The sequence below is a fragment of the Melanotaenia boesemani genome, chromosome 5, assembly GCF_017639745.1.
Source record: "Melanotaenia boesemani isolate fMelBoe1 chromosome 5, fMelBoe1.pri, whole genome shotgun sequence".
Classification (NCBI taxonomy): Eukaryota; Metazoa; Chordata; class Actinopteri; order Atheriniformes; family Melanotaeniidae; genus Melanotaenia; species Melanotaenia boesemani.
Window position 1 is genome coordinate 19,859,459 of NC_055686.1, and position 20,388 is coordinate 19,879,846.

A 20,388-nucleotide genomic window follows, 5' to 3' on the forward strand; every position below is an offset into this window, starting at 1 on the left:
CATTTAGTTCAGCAAATACGCTAACACACCCAATCACACACACTCCTTTCTACAGTATTGTGTTCTCCTGTGTAATCTACAACCTGCTGTTTTTTTATGGCAATCCTTCCCTGCAGTTCCAGCCTCTGTTTTACATTTGAACTTTTCAACTTGCAACTTAAGCTGACATTGCTGGGGAATTATAATGTACTGTATATCTTAGCAACAACGGACAAAAAGGAAAAATGCAACTCTTGTGGAGACAGAGAAGTGGCAGAACCACAGGGGAGCAGCAGAAGGATAAGTGCTTTTAGGCAAAGAAGGTATTATGTTGTGTTATTATGAGTGCCGATGAGGAAACAATTAATGCAGCTTGAGCACTGCAGGTGTACTGCAGGTAAAATGGGTTTACTCAAACAGGGTTTATATATCGTATATAAAAATAAATACAAATGTTAAAAAAGGGAGAATTTTGCATAGTACTTTCTGCCTCTTTATCATGAAAATATATCGATTTGGTGGACAAGAAGTGCATAACCTCCCATGATGTCAAAACTAAGTGATGCAAAAATAAGGACAAGAAAAACAGGTTTATGAGAGAAAAAGACAGCTGTGAGTTGGAGGCACAGGTGAAATCATCTCCACACCAAGCTGTTTTAAACATTGCTTTGGAAACAAAAGAGAGAAAGTACCTCTGAACATACCTAACTTAAATTTAACTTAATGCAAATAATGAAAATTGAGCTTTTTCCTCTTAATTTTATGTAGTCTTTGTGTTGACTATGAGATGAGAGGATTGGGACTGATAATATTTATAAAGTGAGAACCAGTCAGCAGTTTGCTTAGCTTAGTAATAATTGTAGAAATAGCTTGCATGGCTCCACCTGAGGAGCCATTTATTAAACAAATCAAAAGCTCCTGAAATCATACTGTCATAACTGTTGTACTAATTTCAAGCCAACAAGTTTCTGACTTTTTCATACATGCATATAGTTTTTAAACTTTGCACATGAAGTCTACAAGAAAATTGATTAAATACACAGTTTTTGCTGAAATCATCTTGCCTTTTTTAAATTCAATATTGCATACAAGACAGCAAATAGCAAAAATCTCTTGCACTACTCATTGTTTTACTCTGAATTAACATCCTGCTTGGCTAAAGAGGACCTAAAACAAGCAATTGAGACCATAAACTTATTACAGTCCAGCTCCACCTATCATTAATCCCCTGATAATCCCCTGATCACCCATTTCTATGAATATGCTGGTCCCGTGCTGACTCTGCTATGCTATGCTACAGCCAGTTCTTTGAATCCCAGAGTGGTTCCCAAGAAGACATTAATTATTTGTCAGCACAGTAAAGTGTTCACTTCCAGTGCTTTTCTTTTTTCTTTTTTTTTTTTTCTTTAGTTGCTTGTATGTAATGCTGGCCAGCCAGAACAACTAGCAGCTATGGTGGCAGGCCAAGCCACAGCCGCTAACAGCTGCTTGCTAGCTTGACTTACTGGTGTGCATTTTACTTCTAGTACTCTGGATAGCGCAAGAAAATTTATAAGTAATTATTCAGATACTTCCACTTGCAAACAATTTCTGTTGTTTAGTATGTTAGCATGTTTGAAGTTACCACGGTAGCAGCAGCCTATGGCTTCTCCTCATAACTTGGCTGGTTTTTCGTTTAATCAGTTTTTCATACTAGCATTAAAGTTCTACCCCACATGTAGGCTGCAGTTTCAAAACAGAAATCCATAGTAACAGCACTAATGGTTGACTTTGCACATATGTGTTGTAACACATACATGATAATTTGACATGTTAATCAAGTTAAAAATGAAAGGGCTACTTTATTGGATCTGTTTTTCAGACTCTGAGGGTACACCCATCTTTGTCGCACTGTACTTCTAATATTAGGCAATTAAACAAAGAAGATAATTTCCTATTCCTTCAAGATAATGGCAACAGCAAGTGGTAAAACAACAACATAAGGCAGCCTCTCTCAAAACAGTTCAAGACAATGGGGCTACTTTCAGGTCACACTGACCTAGCTAATATGCCAAAGCATTCAGTTTTATTACACATTTTTGATATACTTAAAAGAAGCCAAGGGAAAAGGTAAAATTCTACCAATATTTTCTCTGTTTCACCCAAAAATGTTTAGATCAACCATTAGTGTCTTTTACTGTCACCTCGCTCATTAACTGCACACAAATGAAAACGAAATTCAAGTTATAACAAGCAACACAGCTGAAGAGAACTGTCACATCTTTTACTTTTGCACTCGAAAGGTATAAAATGGGAAACCCAGTGGCCATGTTTAAAAAGGTAGATGTAAAAGGTAGCTTTCTTTCAACACATGCAGGCCCATTAGCACCAGTGCCAGCATTTGGTAAAGACAGACATAGCACTACAACACGCTAATGCTAAAAAAGAAAAAATAAAGAAGAAAATGATAAAAAAAAATTATCATCATCAACTCATAATATGAACAAGCTTGAGAAATAAAGGTGGGAAGAGGTACGCTCTTTTTTTTCAGAATTTCCACTCCATTTACTCATCATGGTTTATATATCTATTTACTACACAACGATGTACTTATCCATGTGTAATTATCCCATCAATATATATGCTACAGAAAAATCCATATCAATGACCATATATACTACATTCATACAAATATAATACATACACACATAAATATCCATCTTAATAAACATAAATAGCGCACCCTTAAAAATGTATAAAACACATGTATATAGACTACGAAAATATCCATATTTTATATCTCATATGTTTATCCATTTTAATCCCTCAGCTTCCATACACCTTGTAAAATATTTTGTTTTATACCTCTTTTAAAATATATTTATGTTTGTACTTTGCTTTATCTCTTGCTCCAGACTGGTCCACAAAGTAAACCCACAGCTTGATATGTATATACTTTTTTTTATTGTTGTTCTTACTTTGTGCTCTTTAAACTTTAGATATCCCCTTAAATTACAGCATTCTTCTCTATCTTTGTATCTGCCCCGAATATTTTTTGGCAGTAGATTTTTGTCTAGCTTTGTACATTGCGCTCTTTTAAATTGAACAAAATCCATAAATTTCAGTGTGCACAATTTTATAAATTAGCAAGTGTGTATAAATCTGTGTTAGTATAGCATATGTAGAGATTTAGGATCCAAGATGTGACTTATTTTACCAAGAATTGCAGTGTATTTTGCCAACTTTGCTCTTAAGTGGCTTACATGAGGTCTTCAGCTGATTTTGTGGTCCAGGACTACACCAAGAAACTTTATTTGTTCGCTACGTGTGCTAATATACATAATATACATTAATATGTATGCGTGCACATGCGACTTCCAAACTCATAGTGCGCGCAAGAAAATAAGGCTCCCCCAAAAGCTCCGGTGGAATTCGATGATTGTTTTTTGCATTTACTTTTTCTATTTGTGTATTATCAATTATAAGTTTTACATGGGAATCTGTTTTATTCCTTCCAAACAGCATTAACTTTGTTTTGCTAAGATTTAATGACAATTTATTTCTGTCAAACCACAGTTTTAGTTTGCTTATTACGCCCCTCCAAGGCAGAGGCTATGTTTTTGGCGGCGTCTGTTAGCATTCATTCATTCATTCATTCATTCATTCATTCATTCATTCATTCATCCATTCATTCATTCAGATCAGATCAATTTTTATTTATATAGCACTTTCTCAAACCAACAGGACCCCTAAGTGCTGCACAGGTAAAATAACAATAACAATTTGATTTACATCTCGATATGCTGCCAGCGATACGATACATTATTGATACAGTGAAGCCCCTGCTGATACAATGCAATACGATTCACATTGATGGCTCAATAATCACCGGGTCATTCTGGCATTGATGCAGATTCGGTAGATTACCCATGCAGCAATGTCCAAAACAGAAAAAAATTTGTGGGTTTTTCTCAGGTGAGTGACCCTATGGCTTGGCAGAGGTCTGCACTCTAGAGTACTTCTAGTTGCTGTTGTAATTATCTCCAAAATCTGCTGAAAATTCTCACTGTTGCCTGTTTCTTAAAGAGCTTTTCAGCCATGTCAACTTTAAGCCTGTACCTTTTCAGTTAAGTTAATAATGATCAGTGGTATTTATGCTTTTTAAGGTCCAAAAATACTCCTTTCATTAATTCAATTAGTGCCAGAGATGTTGATCTGTCTAGTGAATCCACATTTACTTTCAGAAAGTAGATTATGTTTTTCAATTATTTTGTTTTGTATGTAAATAATTTAAGTGCTTTGGAGAATTGTGGGAGTAAAGAAACAGACATGTAGTTTCTGAAATAGTGTCTATACTCAGTTTTAAACGGTGATGTCACTTTAACTGTTTTAATTTTGTTCAGAAATGTTTCTGATTGGAGAGAGATATTGCAGACGTGATTGCTATTGTTTGATTATAAATCAAACAACAGATGGTGTGCATCACACTGGCTTAATAAGCTCCACCCTGTAAATCAAATTCATTAATGTAACACTATAACTTAAGTTATCTGATCCTATTCAAGGCTGAATTTAGAATAAATCGTCATATCACACAGAATAAATTCAAAGCCCCCAGTTTCACAAGGTATAGCTTCGCAACTTGAGGGGACAAAGGAACTGCTGAGCTAACACTACACCTCATTCCCACATGTAACCTGATACACACCACTGAAGCCAAAGCAGAGCAATACACAAACAAAGAAGCTTAGCAACTAGAGGAGCCAGAGCATGGCGAGTGCCAAAACACCCATAAACCCAAAAAAAGAAAAGAAAAAAGAAATTAAAAATTAAAAGAACCTCTCACCTTGGCAACTTTCTCACCTTCACTCTTATCTTATCTGAGGTTAGCTGAACTCAGCAGTGCTGTCACTATGCTCTGTCTCTGGTAGATCTGTTTAAATAAACACTACTGACGCTCTCCTTATATGGAGAGAGACAGGAACAAAGTCAGAACAGGATGGTATCAATCAGGCACAAGCAAAGCCAGTCACAGACAGCTGTTGAGACTGGTAAGTACAGTGGAGGAGAGAAGTGCTCAAATCTAAAATTGTGTTTGCGACAAGTATGTCATAAAAATGACAACAAAGCTTTCTGTTTGAGATCTCCACCTGGGACTGCTGCTGCTTTTTAGTGAGAATAACTCATATTAAAGACACAAATGACCACAAAAAAAAAACAACAAAATCATCCAAGACAAACAATTGGATGTTAGACTTGCATCTTACTGCTTAGATAACAGATTCAAACATCACTTGTATGACAACAATAATTTTCTACATTTGGTTAAAATACCAGAAGAGTTTATTACACAGAATCACCCCCCACCAACACACCCCCACCCTTTTTGAGATAGACAGATTTCATCTCTGAATTAGCTCCTATCTACAGTTAAAGCAACTTGATAGCTGGGCATGCTGCACAGTTAAGACGCACAACGAGTCCTCTACACACTCAGAACAATGGAACATTCTTGGCTGTGTTGAACCTCATTCCTGAGACTTCCTGACGTCAGATGTTGTGATATATGATCGTTTTCTGCATGTCTGGTGTGGAGCTGATTGCACACACCGGTTACTGAATGATTCACAGGCTAATGTGTCAAAAGCCTTCCACGGTAGACATCTGCTGTTGATTACAGGATCAGTCTATTATGTAGCTATCAGACTACAACGAAGAGGCAGGGAGTTGGAAAGAGGCTGCCATCACTTAAAGAGCACTTCAGTTTTATGATACCTTAAGCCAAAGTGAAGGTCAAGCCAGAGGTTAAACAGATTTTCAGGATTTGTAAAAAGTAAAGACAAACCTTCTGTTACTGTTTTATAGGGTCTGTTTTATTGGTTTCTTGTGAGTCACATACCTACATCAACATAGTGCTGAGTAGCCTTGGAGTCAGTGACCATTTATGGTTTGCTCACGCAAACATGCAGGCAGACTCCAATCGAAAACATCAGCCTCTACCTACCACAAGCCAGCTGAGTACTTTGCAGCCGGCGTACCGGTGCAGTTCCATAGCAACGCCTTAGCATAGCATGCCGAGTGGGTAGCCCCAGGCCAAAACCATCAGATCCTATTAAGGCCATTTCTGCAGCAAGACGCAGGGGATCTGAGCACCTCTAATCATAGATCCATGACTCCACAAGCACCGGATGAGATCATCACCCAATTGATTCTCTATCAGTACACCTTTCAGGTTTTCTTGCAACAGCCTTTGATGGAGACTAAGAAGGGTCGAGTTTGTGCTCACAGCAAAACACAAGTGAAGAGTCACTTTAAATGAAGAATCCGGCTATCATAACTCAGATCTTTTTCATATTTCAGCTGAGATTTAGAAGGATCAACTACCTAATACAACTACAAGTAGTTTAATTAAAGGGGCCAAATTATGCTACTTTGACTTTTCTGAGCTTTCTACAGTGTTATAGTGTTGAATACTCATCAGACATGTGAGTGCTGTAGTTTTTTTTATCACATAAATGCTTGTTTAAGTTTTCAATGGAGGCTGAAAACAATATGTTTTTATATTCTACTTTCATATTTCAGTGATGTCCGGGGGGGGGGGCGTTTACGGACACTCAGTTATTAGAGTCTTTGGTCATCTTCTCTAGATTGTTCATGAGAAGAAAAGCACACCCACCTTCAGTGCTCAGCGTAATGGGCTGGACACACGGGAGGCGACCAACGACAGCGACAGCAGTATCGCGCTCTAAGATCGCTTTTCTCCAAGATCGCTTTTCTCCAAGAAATTTGATTGGTTATGATATTGGTGGGGATTTTGACATTTTCAAACCAGTCCGTGACAAAGTATGACAGATAGAGAGTCAGAAGATTTTGCACGAATTGACAGAAATCTTGCCGTTTACTGTATAAATGAGAGACAATTCTGGGTTCATCCAAGTTTACAAAATAGGAAACAACATCGTTAATATCATCTGATGGACCTCAAGGCTGATCCAGATAAATCCAGAACCTACGTTCGCCACGTGGCTGCCTTTTATTAGGCTAAAATGTTCTTCTGTTCTTCCATGTTCAAAGTGTTTGCAGACTGCGCTGTCTAGCCTGCTCTCATTGGTCAGTCAATGAAGCCCCTCGCTGATTAGTTGTAGTGGCATGCGCCAGCGACAAAAATTGAACATTTTTCTATTTTTTTGTGTCGCGTTGCAAGCCCCGTGTGCACACATGAACAAGCGCAACATTTCACATGCACGAATGTCGCCTGTCGCTTGGCTGGAGGAGGACAGCGATTTTCGCCTCAATACGCAGGTTCCATAGGAAATGAATGAAGAAGGAGCGACGTCGCCTCCCATGTGTCGAGCCCATAAGATGGAAGACACTGTGGTGGACACCACGACGTTTTCAGTGTCAACATGTCACACAAGAAATTCTGCTTTAGCTGTGAGGGAAAACAACATTTGTTCCAATTCCAGAGGGAAACAATGGCTAGACAGCAAGGATGGAGTTTGTTTTTGGGAGCCAGCCAAAGAGTTGCACCAACATTTGTATTTGTGACCGGCATTTCACTGAAGACTGCTGGATGAATAAGGGCTGGTACAACGAGGGATTTACAACCAGGCTTTAGCTGAAAGAAGGGTCTGTTCCTTCAATCAAGAACCACGTTTCTGATCATGAGCCACAATCTGTGGGTAAAACCAAATAAGTTGTCTGTTTTGATTTGATAATTAGTGTGTGAGCAACGGTCATACTAAAGGAATTAATCCACGCTTACTTTACCTGATCACTACTAACGATTACACATGTAATGATGACCAGAAAGTTAGTGATCAACACAGTAGATAGAAATGCTAAAGACGTAACAACCAGGCTAAAAACACCAAGCTAATTAGCAATGAGAAATAATAAGGTACATGGAGTGGCTAGAAATACAGCTAACTATAGTGTAACAATGCATGAAAGTGTTAGCAAATAGCATCGTTACCTTATCTATTTCTTGGTAGCAGACATTTTCCACCTCTGTATGGTACACACATGCACACCTATTAAGAGGAACATGTACAAATATATAAGGTGGGTGAAGGATGGCAAACAACGTTATATCAGACTATAGCTGGTAAGCAGAGTATTTACCAAACAGATACATCCTGCTGCATTCCTTGCTGCAGGTTGCTGAGTTGTTCACTCTTGTTTTTGGGGTCTGATTCGGTCTCGAACAAGAATGGCTGTATGTTTTGTGTTGACATTGTTTACTGAGGATTTATATTATTTCAGTTTGTTTATGAGTTCTGTTCTCTATGACGAAAACAGTGCGCACTACCACCAACTACTCCAGGCAGTTGACCAATCAGAGGCAGCCCGCATCAGGGGGAGGCGGGGCTTAAGGCGGAAGAGTCTCACTGTTTCTGACAGACACTGATCTGGAGGATATAAAAATAAATAAAGGGGTATGTGAAAAATGCTGGATTGATTCCTGCCCTTGTGGACTCACATATTAAAATAAATTAGCCTGAAATTAGCATAATAGTGCTACTTTAACCTTCAATTTCTCTTTATTATTATCAGGATTAAAAGCGATCAAAAACAACAGGCTTATAAATGTAAATGTGCATGTTGGTATTAACATGTCTCTGCAATGGCTTTATACTCTTTTGATGTTTAGATTCTTATCCTTCTCACAATGCCACCATCAAGTCACTCAGATATAAACAGAGAGCCTAAATCTACAGCTGGATGGTGGTAAACTCCAAATAAGCTTGGATTGAGTATTGTCTATGTGTACCTCTTTAAAGTGAAGGTTGGATAGTAACCTTTCTTCATTCTCTTTGTTTTTTTATGTGTATTCTTGTCTGTTTAGTTACTTTTTGATAGTAATCTGATACACGAATGTAGAAAATAATGCTGGGGGAACTAGTTAGGGTGACGGGCTTGTTCTTTAAAATGTACTGCAATAATGAATCAGTGTTTAATTACAGTCAACTTACTGAAGAATTAATCATTTCACCAGATTAACTGATAACGGAAATGGACCAAGAGGCAGGAAACTCAATCACTCTGACAACCAAACAAGTCACAAACAAGCGGCAAAGAATTTACCCATACTACTAGATATTAAGCTGCGTTTGACTGAATGCAGTTGCATGTAACCACTGCACTGAGTAAATCACAAAAACACGTTTTTGTTTTGTTGATGTTGCCAATTGTCATTATTAAAATTTTATTGCCTCTTAAAGAATAAACATTTTTTTAAAAAGATTAATACAACCACAGTGCAAGAAAAGACTTATTGACTTAAATTAGTCAAGCAGACATGACAGTGATCATACCATGCCTGGTTACTTGCACATGCTTGTCTGATTGTTTGCATCTTTTTATTCACTTTTTCATGTGCTTATGCAAAACTGCACAATTAAAGATAAACTGTCTCTTGAGCTGTAATGCCTGGTGCTAAAATATTTGTTTGAAAATTATGTGTTTTCCTTTCTGTATAAAATATCATGTAAAGGAAAAAGCCAAAAGACCCATTTTCAATCAGACAGGTTTCACAAATCAATGAGCATCTGAATAGCAAAGCCAAAACTTGCAAAACAATTTAATAGCAACATGGATAAATAAGAGGAACATCGTTCAAAACTTTTCTACCAAAGACTGCATCATGTCAGAGCCATTACAAAGAGGTCTGATTTGTCTAATTAAATGCCATGTTATTCATGTCTCATTTCTATTCAGTTTGCATTGTAGACTTTGTTAAATTTGCTGCACCTATTGCCTAAAATGCCTCATTATAATCTGCCGCACTGTGTGGTTCCCTCTCATATTTGCTCTGACTTTAATTGAGTGCTTTTCTGACGGTTCATTCTGGCTGAAATGAGATACATGACCTTGTTGCAATGTGAGAATATTACTATGCGTTTCCTTCTTCTTCCCCGTGTGTGCATGCCCGACAAGTACGTTAATAGACAAAGTTCCTTCAAGCTAAATGTGGCAGGACACAATTTTAACCTTGAAAAAGGGGCACAGGAGCCTGTGTGACATATGGTGTGTGTGCAGGCAATAATGCAACAAATAACTGCACATAGGCATAAAAAAAATTATTATTGTTCTTAAATCCTTGTTGTGTGTGACTGAGGGAAAATCAAAGGCTACCCATAAGCCCATGAAAGCTCATGTCCAAGCTGAGTTTTCTTGCATCAGTTGAGCACCAGGTTATTAAAAACAGTCTAACTGACAGACTCCCACACACACCCCTAAGTTGTCACTGCTCTGTGTTGGCATCACTATCCATCATCCTTTTTCATCATCTTTCATGTCAAAGAATGCAACGAGTGAGAGACTGCAGACCCGAGAGGTGTCAAACAGCCATAAATGGATGACTCCGTCTGTCTGTTAATCGCCAGAGTTCACAGGGTCAAGTTTCACATTCAGGGTCAGAGGTCACAGGTTAGGCCCAGGTTGTTGTGTTGGGCAGAGGTTAACTGTGAGATTGAGCACACACTCCAAGCATCACGCATGAACTCTGAGAGGAGATTCTTTTGGGTTTTTTTTTTTTTTTTTTTTTTGTCTCTCTCTTACTCCCACAAGTGCTTTTGACTAACAATTACAGCTCAGTACGACTCTGTAAATGTTCCAGCGGGTTAACCTTTAAAAGACATTTAAAACAAATGACCTAGTAGGCACGCACTTCACTGTTTTTCCTTTCTGCTGCTCTTTTCTTCCCTTCTCCGTAAGAGTTTCCTTTGTTTTTATTCCAAAACAGAAAAGGGGATAGTCTGCTATCGTAATGATACTTATCATAATTGTCACATTTTAAGGTTTTCATAAATGATGATGCACGGTGAATCAGCAGTGTTGGGAGTGTAAAATTAGGTAGATGTCACAATTTGACAAAAATATGACTTAGGCAATTATGCTATGAGGCTAACGATATGTACTATTTCTTTTATGTTAACTGCTTTCTGGAAAAAAGTCCTCAGGGTGTCATGTGAAAGAGAGGAACAACTTTCTTTCACAGACTGTCAGCCACACATCAGTTTGACTCCTTGACTGTCAGCTTAGAGTTCATCAAAATCTTTCATACTGGCTTGATCTCCTCTTCCTTTCTGTCATCTTATGGGTGTCCACAAATGGACTTAAAATTCCAAAGTGCTCATTAATGTGAACTAATCTCTGCTTCAGCTTTTCCTGGGCTTTCTTTGTTGCTGCTTGACCAAGTGGACACCTTGTTCTGCACAGTGCTGTGGATGGATGGACAGAGGGTTTAATTTTCTGGTGCAAGTGGAGGAAATAAATAACAGTAGATACTCAGTGATCTCCCTTTCCATGAGGAAATTTTTTTTCAAAATGTGATACAGTAAGCGAACCCATAAAGAAACCATAAAATTAGAAATTAACCAAACTCATAACACATGGACATGTACAATTACTAGTTTTAATATAAAGCCAGAAATATACTTGCTTTTTAACCATGTTTCTATGTAGGCAAGCAGCTTGACTGAGAGTGTAATTTTTCACATTCAGTGCGTGCCTATGTATTTACACCTGTTATCAGAAGATTCCTCTAGTGGAAACACCAGAGGACTCAAGCTTATGCACAGGATGTAAACAATAAATACGATGACAGGAAAGGAGGGTAATATTTTGGTGATATTAGCACTCAGAAAACTTTGCAACAGGGGGACCATAGATGGAATGCGAAGCTCCTAAATGAAGAACATCCTGTCATATTTGTTGCAGTGTTGCCCTTAACGGTCACATGCATATTTTATCTTGAGAATGCAAAGCATTAATTTCTACGGATGTGCACATCAGATCCAAACAGATGCAGGATATGCAAGGCAGGCCATCAAAAGTATACCAAAGGTTATAAAAACTAAGTATGTTTCTTGCCTCCTGCTGCCAGCAATGACAGTAGCAAATAATTAGGTTTAAATGGAGCAACTGCACTGAAATGATGTTTAAAAAGTAAAGCATCTTGGAACAGTCTATGTTCTGAAATAACCACAAATTTAGCAAAGACTACCCTAGAAAGCAGATAATCAGTTTTCACAAGTCCCCAACCCACCAACAATACCTTAAAACATTCAATAATAATAATTCTCACAAAAGAAGGTTTATTTTAGGTCTACTCAAAATATCTCATGGCCATAGATCACTATTTCACTAAAGCCACATTGTGTCACTTTAAAGGTTAATCACTGGAATGAGATGTAATATGATTTAACCAAACTAATTTCCTGATTACTACAGTGTTAAGCATTCTTTAGAAATGTCAGAGTATTGTTAAGAATAGCCTTAATCGATAAAAGCACCTATAGTGATAATGCTTATATTTACTTCACTATCATATATGACATAATAGTATTAAATAATCTCACTTCGGAAGCTGCAACAAGCAAAGCAGCATGATTAATTATCACAGTAGCTGAAGTAAATTTCAGATTAATTAAGAAGCTATATTATATCATAAAAGAGGAAAATATGAATGTCTACAATTGTCATTCTTTACCTTTCTCTGAAGCCAGTAGAGTAAGCTTCCTTCCACAGAAAATAAAAATGATATATGTGTACACCAAAACAACAAACAAGCCACAATTAGCTACTTAAGGCCTGTGCACATTCTTTTATTTCTAGCTTGGTTTGACTGTGGTTAATGCATCTATGCCAGCAGACTTTTGGTTTGCTCTCGCTGGCAAAGCAAAAGCCTGGTGGCACACAGCTGGACAGTCAGACAGCAAGATGTTTCTTGCTGTTATTGTTCTGCCTGGCTAGCTTCTGTCTTCAAGGCTCTTTCCATGACCATAAGCAGCCAGCCCGTGTGCTCTGAGATCCCAGGGTCATGCTTTCAACCCATGGGCCGATAAGGGATAAAGAGCATGTCAAGTGGGGCTAAAATAGGGTGCAAGAGGCTGAAAAAGTAGAATGAGACATAAAAGAAGGGATGAAGAGGGGTTAAGTATAAAAAAGTGCTAGGGTGGAGTCAGGGAACATGGGAGGAAACAGCAAGAGAACACGATAAAAGGCTAAAAGACGGGTGAAAAACGATGGGACAAAGGAAAAGAGAGGGAGGGAAGGAAATGGAGAGGAAGGGAGATAAAAGTGGAGAGTGAGCAGGAGAGGAGGATGGATGTGTGGTGCAGAGAAGAAATTAGATGAAACATAGGCTGAGAAAGTGTAAAAAAAAACATAAGAAGAATGTGATAGCAGGTGTGAAGAGAAGACAGAGATGAGATACTGTAAACTGTGAGGTGGATAATTATAGCTTGTGAGGAAATAACATTTAGTAAAAGTGACAGAATAAGTGCATAAACATAGAATTACAAAGCAAGACAAAATGTCTCATACTGTCTAGGAAAAAACTCACACCTACTTCCATTACAGCATTAAGTAGTGTATATATATATATATATATATATATATATATATATATGGTCATATATATATATATATGGTCATATATATATATAAGGTCAAAGATAAGTAATCATACTTTATATGCTATGTATTCTATGCTATTTCTTCTCACGTTGGTCCTGACACTAAGCTTTGTTGTTGTCTTTTCAAATACCTCTTGTCGCACAGCTGACAAATGGCTAAGATAAGATGACAATTCCCCTGGCGCTTTTATAAATAAACCCCAACCGATCAGATGGGTAGATGGAGAAAGGCTTTACTGCATGTGTGAGCCTGTGAAGGGGCTCTTTATTGTCTACATTACAGTGTACCTCACAGCATACCGGTGTGATATTAAGACTACCCCACAGTCTTAATCTACAGTAAATCTTCAACTAAATGTCAGAGTCTCTGTATGTTTTCGCTGTCTCCCTATCATGCACCTTCCCTTCCATGCTCCCCTCTGGTAACGTTTCATGTCACAGCGAGTTAATGTATCTTCGTGCCCTTTTCATAGATCCGTGCGCATGTATGGACCACACACATGCCCACACTACTGTGCTGCAGACCGGCAGCGGCCTCCCTGTGCATCATCGTGCTTCTCCTGCAGTGTAGCTCCCCACCTACATCTCTTCATGGAAAAGGTCAAACTGGCCACATGACCTGCTATTTGAAGAGGACCTGATGGGTACCCAAAGCAGGCCAAGCACAATCCAATTACACCCCAGGGAGATGCGCCACATTTGCTGAACTCTGCTTGAGTGATATTTTGTATCTCCTTTAGAGCTTGTAAAGATCTACTTACATGTTTACAGCCAGCCAAGAACTAGAGTCAACAAGTGCTCGACAAGGTTCAAACTCCTTCTTTGTTCAACAGTTACCTTCCTTTACCTACAAACTATCCTTTCATCCTGTGGAGGAACTAATAAAAACATAGATGCTATGTGATCGTTCGTCTGTAAAAAATAAAGTGTGGTGTGTCGGTGGACCTTCAAGGCTATGGAGGTTGGGCAGGTTTCAACCTAAGCAAACACAAGCAATCCGGAGGAGTATTGACAGCAAAGAGGTGAAAGGTCACATTTAGTCAGGTGATATGGTTACAATGGAATTCATATACCCAAAACCAGTTCCCTTTACCTTTTCCCTGTTTTTCTATTAAATGTCAAAATACAATCAAAGAATGCCAGTTGGTTTCCAAGAGGCCAGGTTTGTGTCACAAAAATCTTGTCTGTACACACTGATATGTAACAGCATAACAAATCAGACCATTTTTTTTAAATATGATGAGCAAAAACAGCCAGATGTATTTGTAGAAGGCATATTTCCTAATAAATTACTTCAATTATTTGTTGATGTGAAATTCATTTTTGTTTCCTTAATTTAATGTTATGACTTTTAGTAGGATGTCAGCATCACACATCAACTGACCAAATCTTATTATTTTTTTAAACAATATGCATATAAAGCTGAATAACCTCATTTTTTGGAGCTTAGTCATTAATTACTCATTTTGCAATTAAAACCAATTAAGAATTATTAATTCTACAATCATTGCTTGTTTGTTGCTCACTGCCTGCACTTTTGTCTGGATACATCCTTATAACAAAAAAAACCCTCAGGGGGAAAAAAGCATTCCAAATCATGTTAATTCAACTCTACTCTGAGGTCCCCTCCAGATGTCCTGTCCATACAAGGTCTGGAAACTAGCCCTGCTTGTTGCATATCTTTGACATTCACCATGCAGGCGAAGGTATGTCACCTCGACTTCATCAGCAGCGAGCGCCACAATACGAGAAAGCATCCAGAACACCTGATAATAACGCTTATCAAACTAGCTCTCTAGATTAGATGCTGTAGGGACTGAAACCTGCATACCTCGTCTGGTACAAGACCATGTTTGGTGAGCAGTGGTCCGCACAGGATAAACATTAAGCATTGTCAGGCTTTGGTGTACACTGATGATGGCGTGTGAGGTTGAGCAATGAAGCAGGCATTAGGGCCCAAGCTTGCAACGGTGCTTTACTGGTGCGAATCAGTGATCCATTGAGTTGCATACTACACTGTGCAGGACAAGGGGGGTGGGTGGGTGCTGTTGTTCAGCATGTGAGAGTCACACCAGCTAGGCTGTTAAACTTTGCCTCTCATAAAGTTATAGTTAATGCTTAGTTTTTCTGTTGTTTAGCATAACCTTTTTATTCCTTTATGTTTTTTTTTAGTGGAGGCGACGTGAATGTTTCTGCCCTAAAAAGCTGTAAACAGTCATGAATCATGAGGAAAAAACTGCAAGTCATAATCAGGAATTAGTCACATTATTCTTACTGCCGTGCCTATTTTTGTACACCTACCCAAATGCAAACTCTCCAAAGCGTCCCTGCATGCAACACACATCATTACACCAAAGACAAAGTGGGGCTGTCTAACCTTACGTTAATTCATTCAAGTACATTTAAGTCCCTGCTAGTCTGGATGGCTTCCAAACATTTTCACAACATTAGACTCCTCTGGTCATTACTCTCCCTGTCTCTATGTCTGCCTTTTACACAATGCGAAGGACAGCTCTCGTCTGGTCCCTCAGCTTGTGGACATGACAGAATTTCAAACATGTTACCCGGTGCATGTGGAGAGATTTACTTATCAGAGAAGACAAGGCTATTTCTATCCTGAACTAATCTTCAAATTATTGTCATGAATCACTGACCATTAATTTAATGTATTTGATGTCAGAAAACAATGTCTATTCTCTGGAATCAATGGGAAAGTCCTATTATACCTGACAAAAGAAGCAGATTCCTGTTTTATCTCTTAGTATTTCTGCTTTATACTGATTTATTACTAACTGCACGTCTTCAGAATGAGCAACTACATGTTTCAGCTCTCAATCAAAGCTGTAAGAGGCTATAATGATCACTATTAGAACCTATAAATCGTAATCAAATACATATTGTCTTATGTTTAGCCCACTTTTGGTTAAGTTCCATTAACAGTTCCTTAACAATTTAAGGATTATCTTTTACTGAAAGCAACTACTCATTTAATTAGGCAAAAACAAACTTCTCTGATTCACTTTTTGAAATATATTTCTTTGTATTCTATAGTGTTAATCAGAAAAAAACAAGACAGCTGAAGCTGCTTTAAAAACTTTTATGGATTAAAAAGCTTAAGTCACTGAGAAAAGCAAACAGTAAGTTATCTAATGATGATAACAATCACTACTTGCAGCCATAGAGTCAATTTCTGATTACACAGACTCCTCTGTGTCATGAGGTCAGTGAAACTCTCTGTTCCCAGAAAGTTAGTTCTTTACCCTTTACTTCATCTGAGTCGTGCCACAGTGTCTCCCTGCATCCATAGCAACCTCGACAAAGAACCAAATATGGTATTACATCAGTTGGGGTATGTTTGGCTATTCAGTTACAAAGTGACGAACATTACCCTGAGTCTTAATCAAATTACTCAAGGATAAATATCTGGTATAATCTGATATAAGTATTTTACAGCCCTCTGCTGCAGATGTGTGGAGCTCTGAAATAACATTCCACTCATTTAAATGGAGATAAATCTGTGCCAAAGTAAATAATCCTGTGCACTACGAAACTATTTTGAAAAAAAAAGAGATATTGTTGAAGAAGAAGATAAATGGTTATAAATGGATTTCATCACATCATCCTTCTTTTTGGACAAGCTATATCATTCTGGTGCATTTACATGAAATTAAGCCTTGGAGAAGAGGCTAGTCCTGTTTTACTGTAATCTAGTGAGAGTCGGGGTTAGAAAGAGTTATTGCCTACATGTTGCAGCAGCAGTTGTTTGAACTTCAATGGCTCCCTCAGCTTCACTGAAAACTAATTCGCCCTGGCTCAGAATTCCCTTTTCTACCGCTTTTTAGTGTTGTGTGAAGTCTGGCTTCATTGTACAGTAAGCCATAACTAATAACTTCGTGTTGGCTTCAAAGTTATTCAGGAACTGCTTGTTAGTGATTCATCCTGCTTTGTTCCTTACTTTTCCTTCTCTCAGTTTAAAAAAGAAACAAAGGCTTGGTTTTCCCCCGATAGGGCTTCAAGTGAAATTAATATATCTAAAAAAGAATTAAAGCAGAAATAAGTGACAGGTAAGCTATTTAGTAAAATAATGACACACTGCCTGCAGGAAAAACCCCATGATAGATGTAAAACTGAGCCATGTAGAAGATATGACGATAAATCAGCGGTACTTTAAACTTTTATGAGGTGAAAACTGCATTATAGTCAAGAAAATGCGACAGTTTGCGTGGCTTTACTGGCTGAAAAAGTCGCTATTTGCACCACGGAATGTGTTTATTAGGGTCATTGGGGGTCAATGCCCGTTTTTTTTTTTTTTAATATGTATACCCGTACGCGCTACAGCCGCGCGCGAGCACCAGGTAGATCGGATACATACCTCCTCTTCGTGGTTGGTGAATTCACTCTGCTCGTTTTCTTTCTCGGTTTTGTTGTTATTCATTCTGAGTCGGACTCTTTTCTTCACTTGTTCGGCGGTCGTCTCGTCTCTGTCTCCGCTCTTCCTCCTTTTCTTCTCCAGGACCCACAAATTCAAAGCACCCTCCGACAGACGACAGTCCGCGTGCGGCAGCTGTCCCACTCAACCCGAGCTTCTCACTAGTTTCGCGACATTAAGGATAAGCAATGTTGGAATGTTTTATTCTTTCTTTTTTTTTCTTTTTTCTTTTTTTCTTCTTCTTCTTCTTATTTTAGTAAAAAAGAGAAAAAGTCAGCTGTGAGCGGTGCTTCACTGCGGGCGGATATTCCTCAGCATTCCCTGGAAAGCTTCTCCGGAGGCTCTTGTTGCTGTTCCCCAAATGGAATACAGTTAATGTTCAGTGGACCGCGCCGCAGGCAAACTTCTCTCCCATCTCCGCGTGTGTCCGTGTGTTCGTGCGTGCGGGAGGAGGCGAGGGAGGGGTTTAGGGTGGGGTAGAGGGTGGGATGCAGCGCAGCTTTATCAAGATTTATCAAGAGCAGTGGAAAAATCTGTAGCCGTCACCTTCAAAACCAGCTGAATGTTATTTTAGTCGCTGCAACATGCCTGAAATATTCCTGCAATGCGCTGGCTTATGTGGCTATTTTTTAATAATCAGCCGGCATATAGTCTGTTTAATGTGCTGTATTTTGTACCCTGTAATTTACTATTATAGTATTGCAATAATTCAGTAATTGGGTACTTTGCTTTTTCCAAATCAATAAATCATATTTATATTTACAACTGAGCATAAATTAGCCCAAATGCAAAAAGTAAAGCAAAATATGTTAAAGCAAACAGCTAATTATATTTTTTCATCAACAAGTATTTACTTAGGATGGATAGGATTGTTTGTAATCACTCCTGCACAGACTTGTACTTCATTGATAATGAGAAAATCTTGCTTTGAGACAAATCAACTCTATTATCAGTGTTTTGTTTTTGGTTTTTTGACCATTCAATTTTGCAGACCCATCACATGTGTTGTTTTTATAACTTTCACATCCTCTTCATAAAACAGTTTGGACAGACAAACGTTATTACCCACGTACTCACAGTGATACACACACAATCAATCATAAATATCATATCAAATCACAAAAAATCATACCCAATAGACACATCAGGAGGCAACATGGGGTTCAGTGTCTTGCCCAAGGACACTTTGGCATGCAGTCAGGGGAAACCTGGAATTGATCCACCAACTTTCCGGCTCTACCTCCTGAGCTACAGCCGCCCAAAACTGGTAAAAAATGGAGGTATTCAATCATGTGTTCCAGTTGGAAGATCCTGAAAAATGTAGAGGGACAAAAGTTTATAGAGCAATCTTAAATGAGAAAAGTTTGAATGGTACAAAGAAAATACAAAGAAAAATTAACTTAGATTTTAAAATGCTTTATTAACACCAGGAGGACATTATATGGTTACATTACATTTATTAACTTTAATATCTTTGCATACAATATTAATTCAAGGTATTTGTCTTGTAAACTACTTTGCATTTCAGGCCTGTAAAACACGGAGAAAGAGAAAGAGAAAAAAGGGGAGGCAGTAAACCTTTTACCACTTTTATTATTGCAATTTTAAGGAGGATACCAAGTGATGAAACATTTCAGCTGTTATTTTGTCCCATTCTTCCTGTAAAACTAGTGTGGAATAAAGTAGGGTTATATTGGTTGCATTTTTCTTTTCAAAACTCTCAACACAATGTGTATTGTGCCCCCACCCTCTTCTTCCTCAGCCATGCCCTTGTACTGTGTGCAGATTGGGATTTTGAAGATTTTGGGATTCCATCCCTGGAATGAAGTTGTCTTGAAGGGAGCGTATGTTGTTGTAAAATCTCTTGAGTGTAAATGAGCTTTGCTAAGAGCCTTGATACAACCGTACCACAGAGCCTGGCTTTTGGACTTGTTTCTAAATTAGGGTTGTCCAGATCCGGCTCTTGAGGGCCACAGTGACAGTTTTAGATGAACGTCTCTGGAAAAGGTTAACACAAGGCTTCTCTTTTGCAAAGTTTTAAGTAGCATTTTGTTTTTAGCTTCACATTGTACTGCTTCAACAAATTTTACCATATAATCCCTTGTCCATGTGCTTATATCAGCTATTTATGGTTGATGGTTTCTTGATGCATCACTTTCTAAAACATCAAAGATCATGCTCTTGCCCTTTATTCATGGAAATTCTTCTGAATGCTTGAATGGTTTATTGATATTCTACAATGTAGAGGGGTAAATATGCAAATCCCTTTCCATCTCTCTTTGAAGAAAATGATTTTTTTACACGTTTTAATAATTTTCTTTCACTTTTAACACATGTGCTGACAAACCACAGCTCCTCGGCCCAACACGAACATCCAGCTTAATAATCAAGCACACAAAAAAACCACATTTTGCTCGTGTTAGATAAACCTTGTTTCTGGGTGCCAGCTTTGACAAGTCCTGACCCAGAAGGTGACGTAATTGCCTCCTTTGATTTAGTCAATATTTAGACACAATAGACAGGATACAAAAGATGCACATACTTGGTGTTACATTTACAATCTGCATGTTTATATGA

At 38.2% G+C, this 20,388-nt stretch overlaps 1 protein-coding gene across 5 annotated transcripts in view; it reads right to left on the reverse strand.

Annotated features, from left to right (window-relative positions):
• Positions 1-18,251, reverse strand: part of LOC121639663 (RNA-binding protein with multiple splicing-like) — a 41,785-nt gene extending 23,534 nt beyond the window's left edge. For 3 of the 5 annotated variants that reach the window (XM_041985046.1, XM_041985045.1, XM_041985044.1), the window contains exon 1: positions 17,755-18,251. In XM_041985046.1, the coding sequence (XP_041840980.1) occupies positions 17,755-17,817 (63 nt within the window). In that variant the 5' untranslated portion in view covers positions 17,818-18,251. The remainder of the gene's footprint in view (positions 1-17,754) is intronic. The other 2 variants (XM_041985043.1, XM_041985042.1) reach the window with 1 other exon arrangement.
• Between the last annotated feature and the right edge of the window lie 2,137 nt (positions 18,252-20,388).